General features: G+C 29.8%; 3 protein-coding genes across 10 annotated transcripts; 1 reads left to right on the top strand and 2 right to left on the bottom strand.

Moving 5' to 3' along the window:
• Positions 1-1,042: 1,042 nt before the first annotated feature.
• Positions 1,043-5,725, bottom strand: LOC11438482 (alpha-L-arabinofuranosidase 1). 4 transcript variants are annotated; one of them, XM_039827409.1, is made up of 17 exons: positions 5,522-5,718; positions 5,357-5,411; positions 4,884-5,089; positions 4,672-4,793; positions 4,398-4,551; positions 4,196-4,265; positions 3,541-3,686; positions 3,415-3,460; positions 3,265-3,317; positions 2,993-3,137; positions 2,732-2,850; positions 2,540-2,611; positions 2,349-2,452; positions 2,147-2,203; positions 1,838-2,033; positions 1,557-1,700; positions 1,043-1,327 (listed from the first exon to the last, which is right to left on the bottom strand). In XM_039827409.1, exons 1-17 carry the CDS (start codon positions 5,690-5,692, stop codon positions 1,232-1,234), a joined length of 1,956 nt encoding a protein of 651 aa, XP_039683343.1. In that variant the 5' UTR covers positions 5,693-5,718; the 3' UTR covers positions 1,043-1,231. The 4 variants fall into 4 exon arrangements, with proteins under 4 accessions (XP_039683343.1, XP_039683344.1, XP_039683345.1 ...); XM_039827410.1 differs by having other exon boundaries at positions 3,418-3,460; XM_039827411.1 differs by lacking the exon at positions 2,147-2,203 and having other exon boundaries at positions 5,522-5,719.
• A 1,813-nt stretch (positions 5,726-7,538) lies between these two features.
• On the bottom strand, positions 7,539-12,202 carry LOC25480555 (alpha-L-arabinofuranosidase 1). Of its 4 annotated transcripts, none has more exons than XM_039827428.1 (17): positions 12,017-12,202; positions 11,852-11,906; positions 11,379-11,584; positions 11,167-11,288; positions 10,893-11,046; positions 10,691-10,760; positions 10,036-10,181; positions 9,910-9,955; positions 9,760-9,812; positions 9,488-9,632; positions 9,228-9,346; positions 9,036-9,107; positions 8,845-8,948; positions 8,643-8,699; positions 8,334-8,529; positions 8,053-8,196; positions 7,539-7,823 (listed from the first exon to the last, which is right to left on the bottom strand). In XM_039827428.1, exons 1-17 carry the CDS (start codon positions 12,185-12,187, stop codon positions 7,728-7,730), a joined length of 1,956 nt encoding a protein of 651 aa, XP_039683362.1. In that variant the 5' UTR covers positions 12,188-12,202; the 3' UTR covers positions 7,539-7,727. The 4 variants fall into 4 exon arrangements, with proteins under 4 accessions (XP_039683362.1, XP_039683363.1, XP_039683364.1 ...); XM_039827429.1 differs by having other exon boundaries at positions 9,913-9,955; XM_039827430.1 differs by lacking the exon at positions 8,643-8,699.
• Positions 12,203-14,813: 2,611 nt separating this feature from the next.
• Positions 14,814-20,152, top strand: LOC25480554 (putative FBD-associated F-box protein At5g22720). 2 transcript variants are annotated; one of them, XM_013586983.3, is made up of 4 exons: positions 14,814-14,960; positions 16,368-17,647; positions 17,754-17,903; positions 19,701-20,152. In XM_013586983.3, the coding sequence occupies exons 2-4, from the start codon at positions 16,373-16,375 to the stop codon at positions 20,010-20,012; spliced, it is 1,737 nt and encodes a 578-aa protein (XP_013442437.2). In that variant the 5' UTR covers positions 14,814-14,960; positions 16,368-16,372; the 3' UTR covers positions 20,013-20,152. The 2 variants fall into 2 exon arrangements, with proteins under 2 accessions (XP_013442437.2, XP_013442438.2); XM_013586984.3 differs by having other exon boundaries at positions 14,815-14,960; positions 19,683-20,152.
• The last annotated feature ends 656 nt before the right edge of the window (positions 20,153-20,808 follow it).

Genomic DNA, 20,808 nt, shown 5'->3' with positions numbered 1-20,808 from the left:
CTTCTCAATAACCATGTGTGTCACCATTCTTGATCATTTTAATAATATTAGGTTTCCTTTTTTGCTTTCAATCAACATTTATGTTTCATTAACACAATTAATAATTGAAGGAATGCCTTATCGGTAGAAAATTGGACCGTTCAAGTGAACCCCATAGATAGCTTGAAGGAATGCCTGCAATCAATGTCATCTTTCTCTATGGCTAGAAAAGAAAGAAAGAAAAAAAAAATTATTGGTTGCAACTTCATAAGACCAAGGCCTTGATGGATAATTTTATTTTTTAGTGATTGAGAAATTATTATTTTTTAACTATAATAACCAAAGTTGGGTTTACTTAGAACATGGTGCACCTCTCTATGTGGCTTTTATTTTTGTATAGCTTTTGATGAAGGGACAAATTTTCCAAGGACTTAAGTTACTCTCGAGTCTTGTTTGCCACCACTTTCATAAAGGAAATATTGACATTTTTAGAGACAAGTACTATCTCTGTTTTCTTTACCAATATCAGTAAGTCATAATCAAATTCTAGTAGATGGTAAAATCCTTTATTGCTTATAAAGATGAAGGAGGGGGAACAATAAACATTTTCAACATATTTTCCTTTAAAAGCTACCATATTTTTACGTTAATGGGGCTTCTTCCGATGTCGAATCGGGCGAAAGATATCTTAGTGCCAAAAAAGAGTATCCTCTTTCAAAGGTTAGGGCGATGGAGAGATTGGCCAAGCTCCCCAACTTCGTAAGCGGACATAGCTTGAGAAGAACTCCCCAAAGTTAAAGAAGCCCTGGACATTTTTTTTATTAGTTAAAGTGATAAACACACTTAAAACTCATACCTAAAATTGCGTGATCAGGAGTTCAATTTCAAATAAAAACTTATAATATAAAAATATCAACATTGTAGGTAATCTAGAGACCATACAAATCTCTTGAACAACTTACGTTATTCTTTGAAAAATTTCTCCGAAGTTATTCAGAATTCAGATACACATATACTAATAGAAAGTGCAAACTAATGGTAATAATAAAGGTACTTTAGTAGGTAGTGAATATCAACATTAAGATAAAGGAGAAATAAAAAAAGTTGGTACAAAAAGGTGAAATAATTTATTTATGAAATAAAAATATATACATTTTTTGAACCGAGAAATGTATACATTTCTCCCAATTTCGACTCTAAGCAACATTACGCCCTTCTTTCAAAATACAAAACAACATCCAACCATCGTATTTTAGATTGATAGATCAAATGATGTAACTGAATAAGGAGGAAGTCTAACATCCATGTCATTGCTTGCATTTCCAAGTGCAGTTCTTTGGGGCACAATCTGTATATACATAAAATAATCATATATTTAGTTTTAACACAATCAAAGACTACGTGGTTAAATAAGTTTTTCGTCTCTATCTTTAGAAAATAATTTTTAGTCCTCGTCACAAATACTAACATATTTCAATGGGCACATGTGACAAACTACATATTTCAAAAAGGAGGAAAATCATCATGTTCGAAGGGTGAAACTTTAATAATATTTTGTGATGAAAAAAATTTGTAACCTTATTTGGCTCCGAGAAGGAATTCTCATCCATTCTATTGGAGGACGTAAGCACCACCATTGATGAATTAGACGATTGAACAATTGAATTTAAACCATTTATTGAAATCATGAAGTTCTCAGTGGCATTTCCAAAGTCGACTACCTGTAAAAGTCAATAATTTCAAAGTTAATTAATTGAGTTATAATCTTCATTCTTAGCATTTACCGTAAAAAAAGATTAAACATTTTTCAAGATTTAAATCAACATTCACTTTTGATAAAAATTCAAGTTACCATTACCTTTACTCTTAGATAATTCTTCCCATCTTGAGAATTTTTATACTCAATTGCGGATGCAACAATTGAGCTAGAAGAATTTTGAAGAGTTGAATTAAGCAATGTTGCTCCACTAGATTCAATAAAGAGATGTTGTAGCCAATAACTTGGAGTTCCATAATTCTGATAAGAGTTAAAAACAATTGCATCTGGTATCCACCTATTTTGATGAAAAATAGATTAAATAATCATCTCTATCTTTTACATAAAATAAAAAAAAATTACATATATAAATGATAAATAAAAATAAATGGTAAAACATAGGAAAATTACTTTCTGTCGTTTGTGTTTAAAAAGAGTGGTGCATATGCAACCATGCTAACAATATCACTGCAGAAAAAGTATAAAATTGAAATATGATTAAAACTTAGCTCAAAATAACACATACTAGTTCATAATATTAAACCTTATAAATCAAATTTCATGAAAAGCTATGGCTATATAGCTATATAACTATAGTTATATATAATCAAACCTATTCTTTTCAAGCCCAATGAGAAATGCAGCTTCAGCAACAGCTGCATAAAGGCTTCCAGCACCAGCATCTTCCTTCCAAACAGCATACTCACTAACAAATGCCTGTATATTTATTGTAGAAATTAATAAAACTTGAGAAAATTCACCTATCAAGAAATTTTTATTTCTATAAAGAATTATTAATCAAACCTTTGGACCGGATCTTGGTGCGTTATCGAACTTGGTATAATCGGAAAACATGTCCTTAGAATCTGTATAAATCTATTAATAAAAATAAAAAGTATTATTAACAAGGATATATAAAATGTAAGTGGCTTAAACTGAAATACAAAATTAATAACTTTAAAAATTGGAAGAACAAAAAAAAAGAAAGACTATTACATGAAAATCATAGAGATCTGCTGGGTGATCTAATTGATGTATAGAACCGTCACAATTTGAGATAATTTGAATATCAGGATAATCATGTTTTATAGCTTCATAGAACTTTAGGTAGTTTCCTATTCAATAAAAAAAAAAATACAAATTAGTAAACTAAAGTGTATTAATTGCTCAACCACCTCACTTATCAAATATTTTTTGATTAAATATACATAAAAAAAAATTCAATTTGTCTTCCAAATTAACTTAAAAAAGTTATACCTAGATAGTTATATTTATGACAGTCTTCATTTCCAATGGCAACAAATCTCAAATCAAATGGCTCAGGATGTCCCATGGAAGCTCTAAGAGAACCCCATTGTGATGTGGAAGAACCTCTAGCAAACTCAATACCATCTAGGGCTTCCTATTAATTAATGATCCAAAGTGTAAATATAAATAATAATAAATAAATAAATAAAATTAAAAATACTGCTGAAGAATAAAAAATAATTTCTATAAAAAAATGAAAAATACTGTGAAGAAAAGTATACTTGCACAAATGGTGAAATATCAGACGTATTAACTTCATCATGATGGCTAATACCTATAAGAGACAATAGATAAATTAGCAATTAAAAAGAAAGAAAAATAAATAACTTAGGGACTAGACTTTATAATGGATTTTTTAGGAAGAACAATACCACTGTTAAACACCCACACTGGGAATGCACCAAGATCCTCTGATAGCTGTTTCAATAAACAATAAGACTTAGATTTTTCATTTTGATAAGGAAAGGATTAATATTTTAGAAAGGAAATAAAATTACTTGAAGCCCCTCAAAATAACCAAATCCATCATCAGTCCAATAATTCCATATGTCATTAAAGTGGCCAGGTCTCTCTTCCCATGGTCCAACTGTATCTTTCCATCTAAATGCATTTCTCAGATAATCTCCTTCTACATAACAACCACCTATAACAAAACAAAAAAAATTGTGTTAGGTTTACATAATTTTTTATTTTTTTATTTTATAATATAGATGGATATCAAACTTCCCCACCTATAATAAAAATGCATGAATTTTTGCATGAGATTGTAAAAGAAATTAACAAAACTTATGAGTGATTTTTGTGTGTTATGTTTTCCGACTCTTAATTTAACATATGAACTCAACATTTTTTTGAAAACATGTGAACTAAGTATTGAATAGTAAAAATATAATTATTTTAAATTTATTATTGCCTAAGAAACAATGCTTTTTTGGCAATATTGCCGAACATACATTTTTTAACAAATATCTTTTTATTGAGTAAAAATTATGTAGATCCTACCATATTGAAAATAGACCCTATATAAAATGGTGAGTCTCATATAACTTTTACTCTATTCTATAAATGAATAAATGTTAAAAAAGAGAGTGCTAGAATAGGAGATATCATTCAAATCAACCTTAACAATTTTAACTTATTATTGTACCCTACCTGGGAATCTAAAAGTTTTTGGCTTGAGATCCGCCGCCATTTGATAAAGATCGCTTCGAAAACCATGACCCTATGCCAAGATATATTGATTAATGAAGTTAGTCCATTTAAAAGAATTTTCCTAAAAAAATTAAAATAAAATAATTGCATTGCCAATTTGTCAAAATAAAACATAGAAAAAAGAAAAAGAAAAATATCATACCTTATATGTATCCAAGGGCATAGCTGACACTTGATCTAACCATACTACCCCTCTATTGCTTGTTGTTATTTGTAGACTTGAATTATGATTTGTACCATTAGCTTCAAGAATTGTCTCCATCCTACTCCACTTTGTAACATTAACTCCAAAAGCACTGACATCGATTAATTAATAACTCAATTAGTTAATTTTAGTTACAATAACTCAATTTATTTGATGAAAAATTAAAAATATACAATGTAGCTTAAAAATTAATTAATGATGAAATTATCACCTTATGTTTGTTGAAGCCAATTTTACTCCATCATCAGATCCGATAAATGAAACTTGTAAATTAATAGGACCAAGTGATCTAACATAGAACACCACTTTATACTTTTTCCCTTGCTCAATGTTCTGTTTGTAAAAATATTAGAAACATTAGTTATAAATGACATTAATTTTTTTGTCATATACAAAACAAAATGTTAGAATATTAATACTCACCATGCCCCAAAATCCAGGATTGGAGATACCAACACCACCAAGTGGACATGATTGTCCTTGACAAAGAACATCTGAACGTAAAGCAACCTTATTACACTCAAAACAAGATGAACGATCAGTTGATACGATAATCGATGATGAATTATCTCCAATAATTATCCATGGATTGATATTTGATGAAACATTGGAACCCCCTGCTTCAAAACCTGAAACATTAATTTAGAATAATAAAAATAATTAAATCACGAATTTGTCCTTGGTTAGACCTCAACCCATCTAAGAGACTTTTTGAGTAAAGGAGAAAAAGACTCAAAGCAGGTAATATCTCATACATAAAAAGTGGCACAAAATTAGTGAGATAAACTAATTTACAAAGGAAATGTAAGAAACATATCTCTAATTCGGTCACCAAAATTAGTGTTGGTGAGTTAATTACTGAAGATTTTTTTTAATAAGTGACAATCAATATATACCTCTATTATCCACAAGTTCTGCCCACAATCCCCCAGCTCCTGCATGATTAATTTCCTGGAAAAAATATGTATTAATTGAATCAATAAATAATAAGTTGTCATGTCACTAACCAAATAACTAATTAAGTAATCTTTACAGTAATCAAAACATATATTATAATTTACCTCAAAAAATGCTCCAAAGAATGTGTCTGGAATAGGCCTTCTAGTACGTGCATCAATCACTAATTTTGATATATGGCTAGCATTAGCATTAACATCAGCGTGACATTCAGAAATGACCAAACACACAATCAAAGAGAAAAGAAAAGCAGTAAACATATGTGAGAAAGACATTGTTGCTAATATATTTTGAGCAATCATTTTCACTTATATTTATAGAGGAACAAAGACACAATTGAAGATGATGATAAGGATGATGAGTTTTTTTTTTTACTGAGATAAGGATAATGATCAGTTGTTAACAACATTACCTATACTTTAGCTGTAGTACCCTATTTACTATTTACAAATCAAATTATTAAAAACATTCCTTAATTTAATTTATATTCTAGTTCTAGTTTAAAACTCTTACCTAGTACCTACATTCTTTGTTTATGAAAAATTGGATTAAAAACATTCCTTAATTTAATTTTATATTCTAGTTCTAGTTTAAAACTCTTACCTAGTACCTACATTCTTTGTTTATGAAAAATTGGATAATCCCAACTTGAAGTATATCAACTACAGCAATTGTTTTTCTTTGTATAAAAAAACTACAGCAATTTTTTTTTTGGATAATCCCAACTTGAGGTGATCAACTACACCTTTCCGTTTTTATCGATAAAAATAATAGAAGTTTGAAGAATAAAATAGAAAGGAGGGAGAAAATGGTTTAACAAAATAAAGAAAAATGTTACACCAAATTAAATTTAGTATTTTTTACATAAAGGTATAGATATCGAAAATTTGCTTATTTGATTAAATAAAGAATGATTAAGTTGTAAATTAAATAGTTATACAAAAGATAAAAGTAACACAAAAAGCTTGTATTCCATATATATATATATGGGAAGGATATATTGACTCCAAGAGTAACTCTAAGGAGTTACTCCACATCTCCACCTTTAATTTTATCTTAATCTAATGGATTACATTTAAGTCTTCTCAATAACCATGTGTGTCACCATTCTTGATCATTTTAATAATATTAGGTTTCCTTTTTTGCTTTCAATCAACATTTATGTTTCATTAACACAATTAATAATTGAAGGAATGCCTTATCGGTAGAAAATTGGACCGTTCAAGTGAACCCCATAGATAGCTTGAAGGAATGCCTGCAATCAATGTCATCTTTCTCTATGGCTAGAAAAGAAAGAAAGAAAAAAAAAATTATTGGTTGCAACTTCATAAGACCAAGGCCTTGATGGATAATTTTATTTTTTAGTGATTGAGAAATTATTATTTTTTAACTATAATAACCAAAGTTGGGTTTACTTAGAACATGGTGCACCTCTCTATGTGGCTTTTATTTTTGTATAGCTTTTGATGAAGGGACAAATTTTCCAAGGACTTAAGTTACTCTCGAGTCTTGTTTGCCACCACTTTCATAAAGGAAATATTGACATTTTTAGAGACAAGTACTATCTCTGTTTTCTTTACCAATATCAGTAAGTCATAATCAAATTCTAGTAGATGGTAAAATCCTTTATTGCTTATAAAGATGAAGGAGGGGAACAATAAACATTTTCAACATATTTTCCTTTAAAAGCTACCATATTTTTACGTTAATGGGCTTCTTCCGATGTCGAATCGGGCGAAAGATATCTTAGTGCCAAAAAAGAGTATCCTCTTTCAAAGGTTAGGGCGATGGAGAGATTGGCCAAGCTCCCCAACTTCGTAAGCGGACATAGCTTGAGAAGAACTCCCCAAAGTTAAAGAAGCCCTGGACATTTTTTTTATTAGTTAAAGTGATAAACACACTTAAAACTCATACCTAAAATTGCGTGATCAGGAGTTCAATTTCAAATAAAAACTTATAATATAAAAATATCAACATTGTAGGTAATCTAGAGACCATACAAATCTCTTGAACAACTTACGTTATTCTTTGAAAAATTTCTCCGAAGTTATTCAGAATTCAGATACACATATACTAATAGAAAGTGCAAACTAATGGTAATAATAAAGGTACTTTAGTAGGTAGTGAATATCAACATTAAGATAAAGGAGAAATAAAAAAAGTTGGTACAAAAAGGTGAAATAATTTATTTATGAAATAAAAATATATACATTTTTTGAACCGAGAAATGTATACATTTCTCCCAATTTCGACTCTAAGCAACATTACGCCCTTCTTTCAAAATACAAAACAACATCCAACCATCGTATTTTAGATTGATAGATCAAATGATGTAACTGAATAAGGAGGAAGTCTAACATCCATGTCATTGCTTGCATTTCCAAGTGCAGTTCTTTGGGGCACAATCTGTATATACATAAAATAATCATATATTTAGTTTTAACACAATCAAAGACTACGTGGTTAAATAAGTTTTTCGTCTCTATCTTTAGAAAATAATTTTTAGTCCTCGTCACAAATACTAACATATTTCAATGGGCACATGTGACAAACTACATATTTCAAAAAGGAGGAAAATCATCATGTTCGAAGGGTGAAACTTTAATAATATTTTGTGATGAAAAAAATTTGTAACCTTATTTGGCTCCGAGAAGGAATTCTCATCCATTCTATTGGAGGACGTAAGCACCACCATTGATGAATTAGACGATTGAACAATTGAATTTAAACCATTTATTGAAATCATGAAGTTCTCAGTGGCATTTCCAAAGTCGACTACCTGTAAAAGTCAATAATTTCAAAGTTAATTAATTGAGTTATAATCTTCATTCTTAGCATTTACCGTAAAAAAAGATTAAACATTTTTCAAGATTTAAATCAACATTCACTTTTGATAAAAATTCAAGTTACCATTACCTTTACTCTTAGATAATTCTTCCCATCTTGAGAATTTTTATACTCAATTGCGGATGCAACAATTGAGCTAGAAGAATTTTGAAGAGTTGAATTAAGCAATGTTGCTCCACTAGATTCAATAAAGAGATGTTGTAGCCAATAACTTGGAGTTCCATAATTCTGATAAGAGTTAAAAACAATTGCATCTGGTATCCACCTATTTTGATGAAAAATAGATTAAATAATCATCTCTATCTTTTACATAAAATAAAAAAAAATTACATATATAAATGATAAATAAAAATAAATGGTAAAACATAGGAAAATTACTTTCTGTCGTTTGTGTTTAAAAAGAGTGGTGCATATGCAACCATGCTAACAATATCACTGCAGAAAAAGTATAAAATTGAAATATGATTAAAACTTAGCTCAAAATAACACATACTAGTTCATAATATTAAACCTTATAAATCAAATTTCATGAAAAGCTATGGCTATATAGCTATATAACTATAGTTATATATAATCAAACCTATTCTTTTCAAGCCCAATGAGAAATGCAGCTTCAGCAACAGCTGCATAAAGGCTTCCAGCACCAGCATCTTCCTTCCAAACAGCATACTCACTAACAAATGCCTGTATATTTATTGTAGAAATTAATAAAACTTGAGAAAATTCACCTATCAAGAAATTTTTATTTCTATAAAGAATTATTAATCAAACCTTTGGACCGGATCTTGGTGCGTTATCGAACTTGGTATAATCGGAAAACATGTCCTTAGAATCTGTATAAATCTATTAATAAAAATAAAAAGTATTATTAACAAGGATATATAAAATGTAAGTGGCTTAAACTGAAATACAAAATTAATAACTTTAAAAATTGGAAGAACAAAAAAAAAGAAAGACTATTACATGAAAATCATAGAGATCTGCTGGGTGATCTAATTGATGTATAGAACCGTCACAATTTGAGATAATTTGAATATCAGGATAATCATGTTTTATAGCTTCATAGAACTTTAGGTAGTTTCCTATTCAATAAAAAAAAAATACAAATTAGTAAACTAAAGTGTATTAATTGCTCAACCACCTCACTTATCAAATATTTTTTGATTAAATATACATAAAAAAAAATTCAATTTGTCTTCCAAATTAACTTAAAAAAGTTATACCTAGATAGTTATATTTATGACAGTCTTCATTTCCAATGGCAACAAATCTCAAATCAAATGGCTCAGGATGTCCCATGGAAGCTCTAAGAGAACCCCATTGTGATGTGGAAGAACCTCTAGCAAACTCAATACCATCTAGGGCTTCCTATTAATTAATGATCCAAAGTGTAAATATAAATAATAATAAATAAATAAATAAAATTAAAAATACTGCTGAAGAATAAAAAATAATTTCTATAAAAAAATGAAAAATACTGTGAAGAAAAGTATACTTGCACAAATGGTGAAATATCAGACGTATTAACTTCATCATGATGGCTAATACCTATAAGAGACAATAGATAAATTAGCAATTAAAAAGAAAGAAAAATAAATAACTTAGGGACTAGACTTTATAATGGATTTTTTAGGAAGAACAATACCACTGTTAAACACCCACACTGGGAATGCACCAAGATCCTCTGATAGCTGTTTCAATAAACAATAAGACTTAGATTTTTCATTTTGATAAGGAAAGGATTAATATTTTAGAAAGGAAATAAAATTACTTGAAGCCCCTCAAAATAACCAAATCCATCATCAGTCCAATAATTCCATATGTCATTAAAGTGGCCAGGTCTCTCTTCCCATGGTCCAACTGTATCTTTCCATCTAAATGCATTTCTCAGATAATCTCCTTCTACATAACAACCACCTATAACAAAACAAAAAAAATTGTGTTAGGTTTACATAATTTTTTATTTTTTATTTTATAATATAGATGGATATCAAACTTCCCCACCTATAATAAAAATGCATGAATTTTTGCATGAGATTGTAAAAGAAATTAACAAAACTTATGAGTGATTTTTGTGTGTTATGTTTTCCGACTCTTAATTTAACATATGAACTCAACATTTTTTGAAAACATGTGAACTAAGTATTGAATAGTAAAAATATAATTATTTTAAATTTATTATTGCCTAAGAAACAATGCTTTTTTTTTGGCAATATTGCCTAACATACATTTTTTAACAAATATCTTTTTATTGAGTAAAAATTATGTAGATCCTACCATATTGAAAATAGACCCTATATAAAATGGTGAGTCTCATATAACTTTTACTTATTCTATAAATGAATAAATGTTAAAAAAGACAGTGCTAGAATAGGAGATATCATTCAAATCAACCTTAACAATTTTAACTTATTATTGTACCCTACCTGAAAATCTAAAAGTTTTTGGCTTCAGATCTGCCGCCATTTGATAAAGGTCGCTTCGAAAACCATGACCCTATGCCAAGATATATTGATTAATGAAGTTAGTCCATTTAAAAGAATTTTCCTAAAAAAATTAAAATAAAATAATTGCATTGCCAATTTGTCAAAATAAAACATAGAAAAAAGAAAAAGAAAAATATCATACCTTATATGTATCCAAGGGCATAGCTGACACTTGATCTAACCATACTACCCCTCTATTGCTTGTTGTTATTTGTAGACTTGAATTATGATTTGTACCATTAGCTTCAAGAATTGTCTCCATCCTACTCCACTTTGTAACATTAACTCCAAAAGCACTGACATCGATTAATTAATAACTCAATTAGTTAATTTTAGTTACAATAACTCAATTTATTTGATGAAAAATTAAAAATATACAATGTAGCTTAAAAATTAATTAATGATGAAATTATCACCTTATGTTTGTTGAAGCCAATTTTACTCCATCATCAGATCCGATAAATGAAACTTGTAAATTAATAGGACCAAGTGATCTAACATAGAACACCACTTTATACTTTTTCCCTTGCTCAATGTTCTGTTTGTAAAAATATTAGAAACATTAGTTATAAATGACATTAATTTTTTTGTCATATACAAAACAAAATGTTAGAATATTAATACTCACCATGCCCCAAAATCCAGGATTGGAGATACCAACACCACCAAGTGGACATGATTGTCCTTGACAAAGAACATCTAAACGTAAAGCAACCTTATTACGCTCAAAACAAGATGAACGATCAGTTGATACGATAATCGATGATGAATTATCTTCAATAATTATCCATGGATTGATATTTGATGAAACATTGGAACCCCCTACTTCAAAACCTGAAACATTAATTTAGAATAATAAAAATAATTAAATCACGAATTTGTCCTTGGTTAGACCTCAACCCATCTAAGAGACTTTTTAAATAAAGGAGAAAAAGACTCAAAGCAGGTAATATCTCATACATAAAAAGTGGCACAAAATTAGTGAGATAAACTAATTTACAAAGGAAATGTAAGAAACATATCTCTAATTCGGTCACCAAAATTAGTGTTGGTGAGTTAATTACTGAAGATTTTTTTTAATAAGTGACAATCAATATATACCTCTATTATCCACAAGTTCTGCCCACAATCCCCCAGCTCCTGCATGATTAATTTCCTGGAAAAAATATGTATTAATTGAATCAATAAATAATAAGTTGTCATGTCACTAACCAAATAACTAATTAAGTAATCTTTACAGTAATCAAAACATATATTATAATTTACCTCAAAAAATGCTCCAAAGAATGTGTCTGGAATAGGCCTTCTAGTACGTGCATCAATCACTAATTTTGATATATGGCTAGCATTAACATTAACATCAGCGTGGCATTCAGAAATGACCAAACACACAATCAAAGAGAAAAGAAAAGCAGTAAACATATGTGAGAAAGACATTGTTGCTAATATATTTTGAGCAATCATTTTCACTTATATTTATAGAGGAACAAAGACACAATTGAAGATGATGATAAGGATGATGAGTTTTTTTTTTTAGTGAGATAAGGATAATGATCAGTTGTTAACAACATTACCTATACTTTAGCTGTAGTACCCTTATTTACTATTTACAAATCAAATTATTAAAAACATTCCTTAATTTAATTTATATTCTAGTTCTAGTTTAAAACTCTTACCTAGTACCTACATTCTTTGTTTATGAAAAATTGGATTAAAAACATTCCTTAATTTAATTTATATTCTAGTTCTAGTTTAAAACTCTTACCTAGTACCTACATTCTTTGTTTATGAAAAATTGGATAATCCCAACTTGAAGTATATCAACTACAGCAATTGTTTTTCTTTGTATAAAAAAACTACAGCAATTTTTTTTGGATAATCCCAACTTGAGGTGATCAACTACACCTTTCCGTTTTTATCGATAAAAATAATAGAAGTTTGAAGAATAAAATAGAAAGGAGGGAGAAAATGGTTAACAAAATAAAGAAAAATGTTACACCAAATTAAATTTAGTATTTTTTACATAAAAGTATAGATATCGAAAATTTGCTTATTTGATTAAATAAAGAATGGTTAAGTTGTAAATTAAATAGTTATACAAAAGATAAAAGTAACACAAAAAGCTTGTATTCCACATATATATATATATATATATATGAGACAGGATCCGTTGACACCAGGTGTCAAACTTTAGTTTGACACCAAATCCTATCCGTCTAAATTTTTAATCAAGCGGCTACGATTTATCTACGTGATAACTTGAGTGGACTCCTTTTACACTGTATTGATCTTTCCTTTAACGCTACTGTGATTACGTTTCCAGATTACCATCGTCTCTTGTCCCTCCTTTAATGTCAATTTGTTTTTTACATATTAAATTCAATCAAAAGGGGAAGATTATTGAAGAGAATGAGGTAAACAACTACTAAAAGTGAAATTTGGAGAGGAACCTTCTCGACATCCACAAATTAAAATTACACCATTTCTTTGGACAAATAAAAACCCATGCCAATAGTATAAATTTGTAGGTTCATGTTCTGGAAAATTCATTGTTTATATGTGTGTATCAACATTGAAGCACGTAATATTGTTTATTTTATGATATGAAATAGTTGTTCACCATCAATATGAGGTAATCAATTATAAAAGTGAGATTCGGAAGGAAAAAAAAAATAACGTTCTTGACATAACAAAACTAATTCAGAAATTTGGTCTAAAAAAAAAAACTAATTCAGAAATAGATAATTGAAAGAATTATGATATTTCATCATTATTGGCACGGGCGGGATTCCAGTTTTTAATTCAATGAATGAATGAATGAATGAATTAATTAATTTTTTATTGATGGTGATATGAAATAGGTTATGAATCTTGTCAAAAAAATGAAATAGGTTGTGAATAAAAATGGAACTTGGTTTGTTGTGAGGAAAACATGCTTGATCAGTTAAAGAAGATGAAGGATAATAACTTATTTTTCGGCAACAAGAGATATGAAAGAGAGAAAACCACTCATTAATTATGGGAGTCAATTAAAGAGAGATCACAATAAGGTTTAAGTAAATAATTATGAACCTTTAGATCAATTTTAATGGATGGTTGTGATTTGGTGTCAACGAATCCGTTGACACCTGGTGTCAACGGATCCTGACTCATATATATATATATATATCATTTATATCATAATGTTTTTTTCTTCTAGGCAAAGAGAGAGGACATGCATCGAGAGGAAACACCAACATCCCATTAGGTTGGCATCCCGGGAAACCTCCATCCTATACCGTCAAACTCTAAAATATTATCAAAAAATGGGAAAAAGATATACAAGAAGAGGGGGGACTAGGCCAAAACCCTCAGAAGAAAATAAACAAAAATAAACTGAAGCAAACTATTGTGAACTAAGGAAACCTGTAGTTAGGCAAGCCAACTCTATCACGAAAGAAATCTAGGTGCAACTCCGTCGGAAGCGTATCTAACCAAACATTAGTTAACTACCGCTAAGGTCAGCGGTAGTTATGAGGTGATAGGAGATGAAGAAGATTTGTACATTATTGAAAATCTTGATCCTAAAGAGAAGGTAGTTGTTGAGAAGAAAGTCAAAGATGATGTGAAGATGGAAAAGGATGAAAGTTTTAATCTTGATAATGTTAGTATAGATCTTAGGGTGGATTAGATTAAATGTATATCATTAATTGAAATATATATTCATTCGGTAAAATGTGTAATGATATAAATTCAATTTTTTGGTATAATGATATATATAAATATAATGATTTTTTTTATATAATTTTAACCTTATTTGTCTTTTACATAATTTATATTTTGAAAAAAAAAATGATAAATCCACGAAGACATGCACTTATGTCCAATTTTTTTTTAAGGATTCGTCCAATTTTATTATAAACCAATTGTTTTTTATTTTAAAATTCGAAGTGTATTTTTGAAAAAAGAAAGAAAAAAAAAAATAGAGTGCGTGAGAAACCTATCGAATAAAAAAAGTACATTTATGGTGAAAAACAAACGAACAAGAGGCCCAGTTAGATTCTTCAAAAGGAAGGCCCAGTTAGAATTAAACCTAGGCAACACGACTATAAATAAATAAATCTGACTGAAGTAATCGTACGTAATACCCGAACTTTCCATCCAAGCCGTCGTCTTCTTCTTGATCGCAACACAATAAGCATCTCAATCCTCGGCCGATCGAAACTGGCAGGTACCCGTTGTTTCTTCTACTCTCTCTCTGATTAAATTTCTTTTCTAGATTCTACTTTGAATATGATAAATTTATTCAATTTTGTTCCTTTACCTGTTTAGCCATAATTGTTTATGTGTTAATAAAATCAAGTATAGTTTGCTTTGATTGATTGGGGGATGGCTAGTAGTCAATTCTGAAAGCTTTCGTGGGTGGTTGCGTTTTTTTTTTGGATGAAAGAAAGGGTTTTCCTAGATAGATTTTAATTTTTCGTTGGAAGATATATGTTTTCGGTCAGATCTACCTTTTCCGGCCATTGAAATACCTAATTTATAATTTCAGTTTAATATCTTATGACTTTTAAAATAAGAGACTATAAAAAGAAATATCTTAGTTTTCTGGCCAGATCTCCTGTTTTCCTGATTATGCTACGCCGGCTGTTTGGCCGCTGCTATTTGTTTCACCCCTTTACTTTTATTAATTGCTTATTGAATTTGTTATTGCTTTGTTACAATTCTGTTTTGAGAAAATTCTCCTTTTTATGCAATCGTTTGCTGTGCTTCTTGATTTAAGTAGCTTTAAAACCCAACATAGAAACTGGCACGTTTCAAACACATCAGGAACCTTGGTTATAGCATATTAATCAACAAGATAATGTGTCAAATAATCATTTAGAAAGTATTCTATAATGCGTTACTTAATCTTTTTGATGTGCTCGCTTGTTTATTTATCTATACATGCTTACGACAAATGTCAAATGTTATTTTAGCTCATTTTCAACAATTGAATAACTTTTAAACAGTATTGATCTTGGTCCCCAATTAAAAAAAAATAGCCAAAGTCCCCCTCATGTTTTGTCCTTTTTTGCAAAACCCTAATTTTGACTTAGTCAAGCCTATGTGTATTGCCAATTAAGCCATAGAGATTCTGATTTATTAGAAAAAATGCTAGCCTACTAAAATGGATAAAATTAATAAAGAAAGAAATAAAAAAGAATTGGAACAACACAATATAACACGCCATCATCATCCCATAAAACTCATCCCGTTCAAGTTCCCCTCTCTCTCTCTCTCATCTCTAACAGTTTAGCAGAACCACCTAACTAAACCCTTGATGCAAACACCTAAAAAATCATCAAATTGAGTATCAGATCGTCTCAAACCCATTTTTAATTTCTTGATTAAACACACCATATTGGATTTGTAACAATAGAAAATAAGTGGGATGACACTTAGTCTCTACTAAGTCAAACTTGAGAGATATTGCAAAAGGTGCTTAACATGATATGGGTCTCTTGCTATTTTTTTTTAATGAAGGGGCTAAAATCTCTACATTCTGAGAAAGTTAGGTGTGAAAAGTGCGTTTAAGCCTTTAAAATAAAGAAGAGATGTGAAATGCTTTTAACTGGAATTATCATATTGCTTGCAGCAACAATGAAGAACTGTGAAATGCTTGAGAATGAGTTGCCTGATCATATTATATCTTGTATCTTTTCCAAGTTAGCTTTGAAGGATTTGGTGAAAACCAGTGCATTGTCCAAACAATGGATTCATGAATGGGGATTACGGATGGACCTAAACTTCGATCTCTATACCATGTTTGACTATAACACAGATCAAGACTTACCACAAATCGTTCCTCTCTCTCAAAGGTTTCACTATCAATCTAAATTTGCCACAAGTTTGGATCAATTTATGCTCCATTATAAAGGTGTCATTATCCGTTCCATTCGAGTAAAATTTCCATTAGGTAATGAACATAGGGATGTCATTGATAGATTGATCTCCAAAGGAATTGCTAAGGGTGCCAAACATATTGAACTTCTCTTCTCTTCTAAAACAACTGATACTACTATTTCTATTATGCCATACAGATTTTCCCTTATTCTCTTACTTGAGAATGATTCTGTGACCTATTTGCACCTACAAAACTGCCTCATAGACAAACCCAGAGACTTCTCTGGATTAAAAAATTTGAGAACTCTTGTGTTGCAACAAGTTATTGTGAAGAAGACACTCCTTAAGACTTTGTGTTCAAATTGCAACCACCTTGTCGACTTCACCCTTGATGGTTGTAATATCACTTCCAAGTTGGTAATAAACAACCCATCATTGCTTCGTTTGAACATTGTTAATGTTGGATTTTACCCTCGAAATCTTATTACTATCATTGCCTCAAGTCTCTCGTCCTTTGAGTATTCTTGTCTTAAAGAACATGTAGTACACCAAATGAACATTCAAGCTCCTATGTTATCCAAGTTTAGCTTTAGAGGTGCTTCATTTTCAAAGCGTATAGGGTTATCTGGATTGACGAACGTAACAACAATTAAGTTTGATGCATTATTAGTTGATCTATCCACAAACATCTTGCCTCATTTGTTTTCTAAATGTCCTCAACTTGAAGATGTCACTCTTAAGAACTGTTTGTTCACAAGTTCAACACAAATTTTCAGTTCGAAGTTACGTCAGTTGATCATACTTGATAGTGTTTGGGTGAATAACTCTCCTTCTGAGATATCTATTGATGCATTAAATCTTTCATCCTTTGAATATACTGGGTACACCACGAGGATAATTTCTTTTACGGCTCCAATGTTATCAAAGGTTTTTTGGGATACACTAGAGAGAGAGAATAGACCACACCTTTTTGATCCAATTGCAAGTTTACCACATATTGAGAATTTAGCTATGATCGTCGACACTTTACAAGTGAGTCATTCAACAATATTGTGCATTCCAGCACTGTCTAGGTTTCTTTCCATTACGTTGTTCCCTAGTTGCTTTTAATTCACTTAATTATCTTTGTTGTAAACAGGTAAAGGAATTAGCGAAAGTCTTGGTTCGGTTTCAAAATCTTAGACAATTGGAGTTACATATTGAAGGAGCATGCGATCCTAGTATGGATTACTCTTGGCTTTTAGATATTGCAACAGCTTCTCAGCATCTCCAAAAACTTACTCTAAGTGTAAGTTATTCAAACTTTATTTTTTTGGGTATTGAATGTTACTAGAACTTTATTTTAAAACTAAGCAATTATACAATCATATGCATGGAAGTCTAAATTCAAAAATCTTGAAATTAGAAGGGGAAATCTCAATGTTTGGATAAACCAAACCGAAACTCGCACAAATGGCAGGGGTAAATATAATATATAATCCTAAAATTTATAACCGACTCCTATTCAATCATTTAATGAAAATATAACCTTTTTAATTTATGAAGTAATCATACTCACCCGATATAATATAAAGTTACCAAATTTATGAACTATATATATATATATATATATATATATATCCGGATATTAAACCGGTATACTCATGGATTCAAGGTTTTAAGGTCGGACCGGGGTTCCAACCGGTAATAATTAAATATATATTTTTTATTATGAATTAATAAAGGAGTAATAAATAAAAATTACTTATAGTTTCCCACAATTTAAAAAGAAATTCCACATCAAATATTAAGTCAATACTGTAAATAAAGTTTTTTTAAGGCTAAAATATGGTTTTGGTCCCTTCAAATTTGCCTCGTTTTGGTTTTAGTCCTTGTAATTTTTTTTTGTTGTTTTTGATCCCTGCAAAATATTTTGTTTTTGAAAATATTCCATCGAGTAACTTTTTTCAAAAGTAAAATATTTTGCAGGGACCTTTTTTAAAATCAAAAGATTTTGCAGGGACTATTTTTCTAATAAATTGGTTCAATCATCACGTGCCACGTGTGCAAATCATCACAAAAGTGGGGCTAGGGACCAAAACCAAAACGAGACATATTTGCAGGGACCAAAAAAAAAAATATTACAAAGATTAATACCAAAACGAACATATTTGCAGGGATCAAAACCATATTTTAGCCTTTTTTTTAATGATCTTCGGTTGTTGTCTTGGTGGTATTAATATTAAATATAACGTTTTGTATATTTTAAATGTGCTTTTTTAAGGGAATTAAATACTACTAGTCTACTACTATAATGTTTTCTTGAAAAAAATATAAAAACACTTAATTTTTTTTAAGGGAATATAAAAGTTTAATGTTTCGTACATGCTTAATATTTGATAAATAATTTTTTATCACCAAAAATCTGTTTTTAAATGCAGTAATCTTTTTCTGTTATTTTTTTCCCATGAGCAGCAATCTTTGTTAGTACTTGTAGGTTTTGCCGGTAAATAAATAGCGATAAAATTTTGAGTATTTATTCAGTTGAAAGTTTTGCTGTAACTTGAAATTGATTGAAAGTAAATGATTTTTTTAGTGGAATTTAATATAATGTTAGTTACCGAGGTAATGACTATATCTTTTCCCTCTAGTTGAACCGAAAAGCTACAGCCTCAAAATCATATCACCTGTCTCTTCACTTCTTCACCAACATCTCTCTTCACTTCTTCTGCCCTACTTTATGCCAAAAAACACAAAAATACCCTACTTTTTCAGGTGTCTTTGGTACCACTCCACTCGGAGTTGCGGGGTATTTTCTTATGTTTTTTTGAATTTTTTTTATACCCCGCAAGTCAACGCTTGACTTGCGTCCTATATATTGGCTTTTTTTTTTTTTTTTTAAATACCCCTCTACTTGGAGTAGAGTGGTATAATACATGGCCGCCAACGTGTAATTTTACAGGGGGAAGCCAAAAGTAACCTATATTGCAGGGGTATTAATGAATAAGTCCTTGATTAGTGTTATATGTTAATGGAATTTTAAAATCCTCATAAATGTAATATTATGATCTTTATTTTTAATTTTCAGATTAAAAATCTATATCAGGAACATTCACATATGGTCGGATTTAAGAGGCAGAAAAGCGAATATGTGGGGTTTTCTCATAATGTTTTGGAATATGTGGAGTTTTGCGGTTGTGTTTGCTCCATAAATGTTATTCAGTTAGCTACTCACCTATTGAGGAGTGCAAATTCGCTTAAGAAAATGACTTTCCGTTCTAGTGATAGAGTCTATCTTGGAGGTGGTAGATGGACAACTTTTTTTAATGCATGTGGTGGTCATTGTTGGTCAGGAAAAAATGTTTACGAGATGCTTAAGGATGAAGTAAATGAACAATGTCAGCTTATAATTTTGTAGTGTATTTTTTCTATTTAGTTAGTTTTTACTACTATTATTATTTGTAATTTTTCGAAAAAACTTTGTATAACTTTATTTATGAGTTACAATATTTACTATTTTTGGGTGTTTCTATTTTATACGAAATAATCATTGTAGAAGTATACATGTTATTATTTGGTTGTGGATTTGTTTGGCAACACAAATAAACTAGCTTATGTTTTGTACTTTATAATTTAAAAGATATTCCCTCCGTCCTTATATGTAAGCATCCATTTGATTTTATTTTTGATCCTAAATGTAAATCTCTTTTTAAATAACTATATTATTTTTTTCTTAAACATACCTATAATTAATACTACTAACTTGTTTTGAAATTTGAAAAGTCAAATTTAATATAGGCTTAATTGCACTTTTCCCCCTTATAGTTTGTCAATTGTGCGATTTTGCCCCCCATAGTTTTAAACTGACGATTTTGCCCCCTATAGTTTCCCCCTTTTTGATTTTATGGTCCCTATGACATTTAGTGTTGATATGTCTGTTTTTTTATCAATTAATGTGTGTCACCTGTGTAATTCTATTTTTTAAAAATAAAAAAAAAATAGTATTTTTCAGATTTTGAGAGAAGGAGGCACGTGATATTTCTTCTTAAAATCTGAAAAATCACATGCTCCTTCTCTCAAAATTTAAAAAATACCATTTAAGAAAAAATGAAATTAGGCACACATTAATTGATAAAAAAAACCAGCATTAAATGTCATGGGGACCATAAAATTAGAAAGGGGAGAAACTATAGGGGGCAAAATCGCTCGTTTAA

The sequence above is a fragment of the Medicago truncatula genome, chromosome 7 (assembly GCF_003473485.1).
Source record: "Medicago truncatula cultivar Jemalong A17 chromosome 7, MtrunA17r5.0-ANR, whole genome shotgun sequence".
In the NCBI taxonomy this organism is placed as follows: domain Eukaryota; kingdom Viridiplantae; phylum Streptophyta; class Magnoliopsida; order Fabales; family Fabaceae; genus Medicago; species Medicago truncatula.
The sequence above is the reverse complement of the archived record's forward strand: the minus strand, read 5'-3'. Positions and strand labels throughout refer to the sequence as shown.

Excerpts from the sequence above, each read along its gene's own strand:
- LOC11438482 (XM_039827409.1), bottom strand. The coding sequence starts at position 5,692 with ATGTCTTTCTCACATATGTTTACTGCTTTTCTTTTCTCTTTGATTGTG. Across the intron at positions 5,412-5,521 it reads TCTTTGGAGCATTTTTTGAG|GAAATTAATCATGCAGGAGC; the intron begins GTAAATTATAAT and ends TATTTTTTCCAG. Across the intron at positions 2,851-2,992 it reads TCATAAATATAACTATCTAG|GAAACTACCTAAAGTTCTAT; the intron begins GTATAACTTTTT and ends TTTATTGAATAG.
- LOC25480555 (XM_039827428.1), bottom strand. The coding sequence starts at position 12,187 with ATGTCTTTCTCACATATGTTTACTGCTTTTCTTTTCTCTTTGATTGTG. Across the intron at positions 11,047-11,166 it reads TTGGCTTCAACAAACATAAG|TGCTTTTGGAGTTAATGTTA; the intron begins GTGATAATTTCA and ends AATCGATGTCAG. Across the intron at positions 9,633-9,759 it reads ATATTTCACCATTTGTGCAA|GAAGCCCTAGATGGTATTGA; the intron begins GTATACTTTTCT and ends ATTAATTAATAG.
- LOC25480554 (XM_013586984.3), top strand. The coding sequence starts at position 16,373 with ATGAAGAACTGTGAAATGCTTGAGAATGAGTTGCCTGATCATATTATA. Across the intron at positions 17,648-17,753 it reads TGATCGTCGACACTTTACAA|GTAAAGGAATTAGCGAAAGT; the intron begins GTGAGTCATTCA and ends TGTTGTAAACAG. Across the intron at positions 17,904-19,682 it reads TCCAAAAACTTACTCTAAGT|ATTAAAAATCTATATCAGGA; the intron begins GTAAGTTATTCA and ends TTTAATTTTCAG.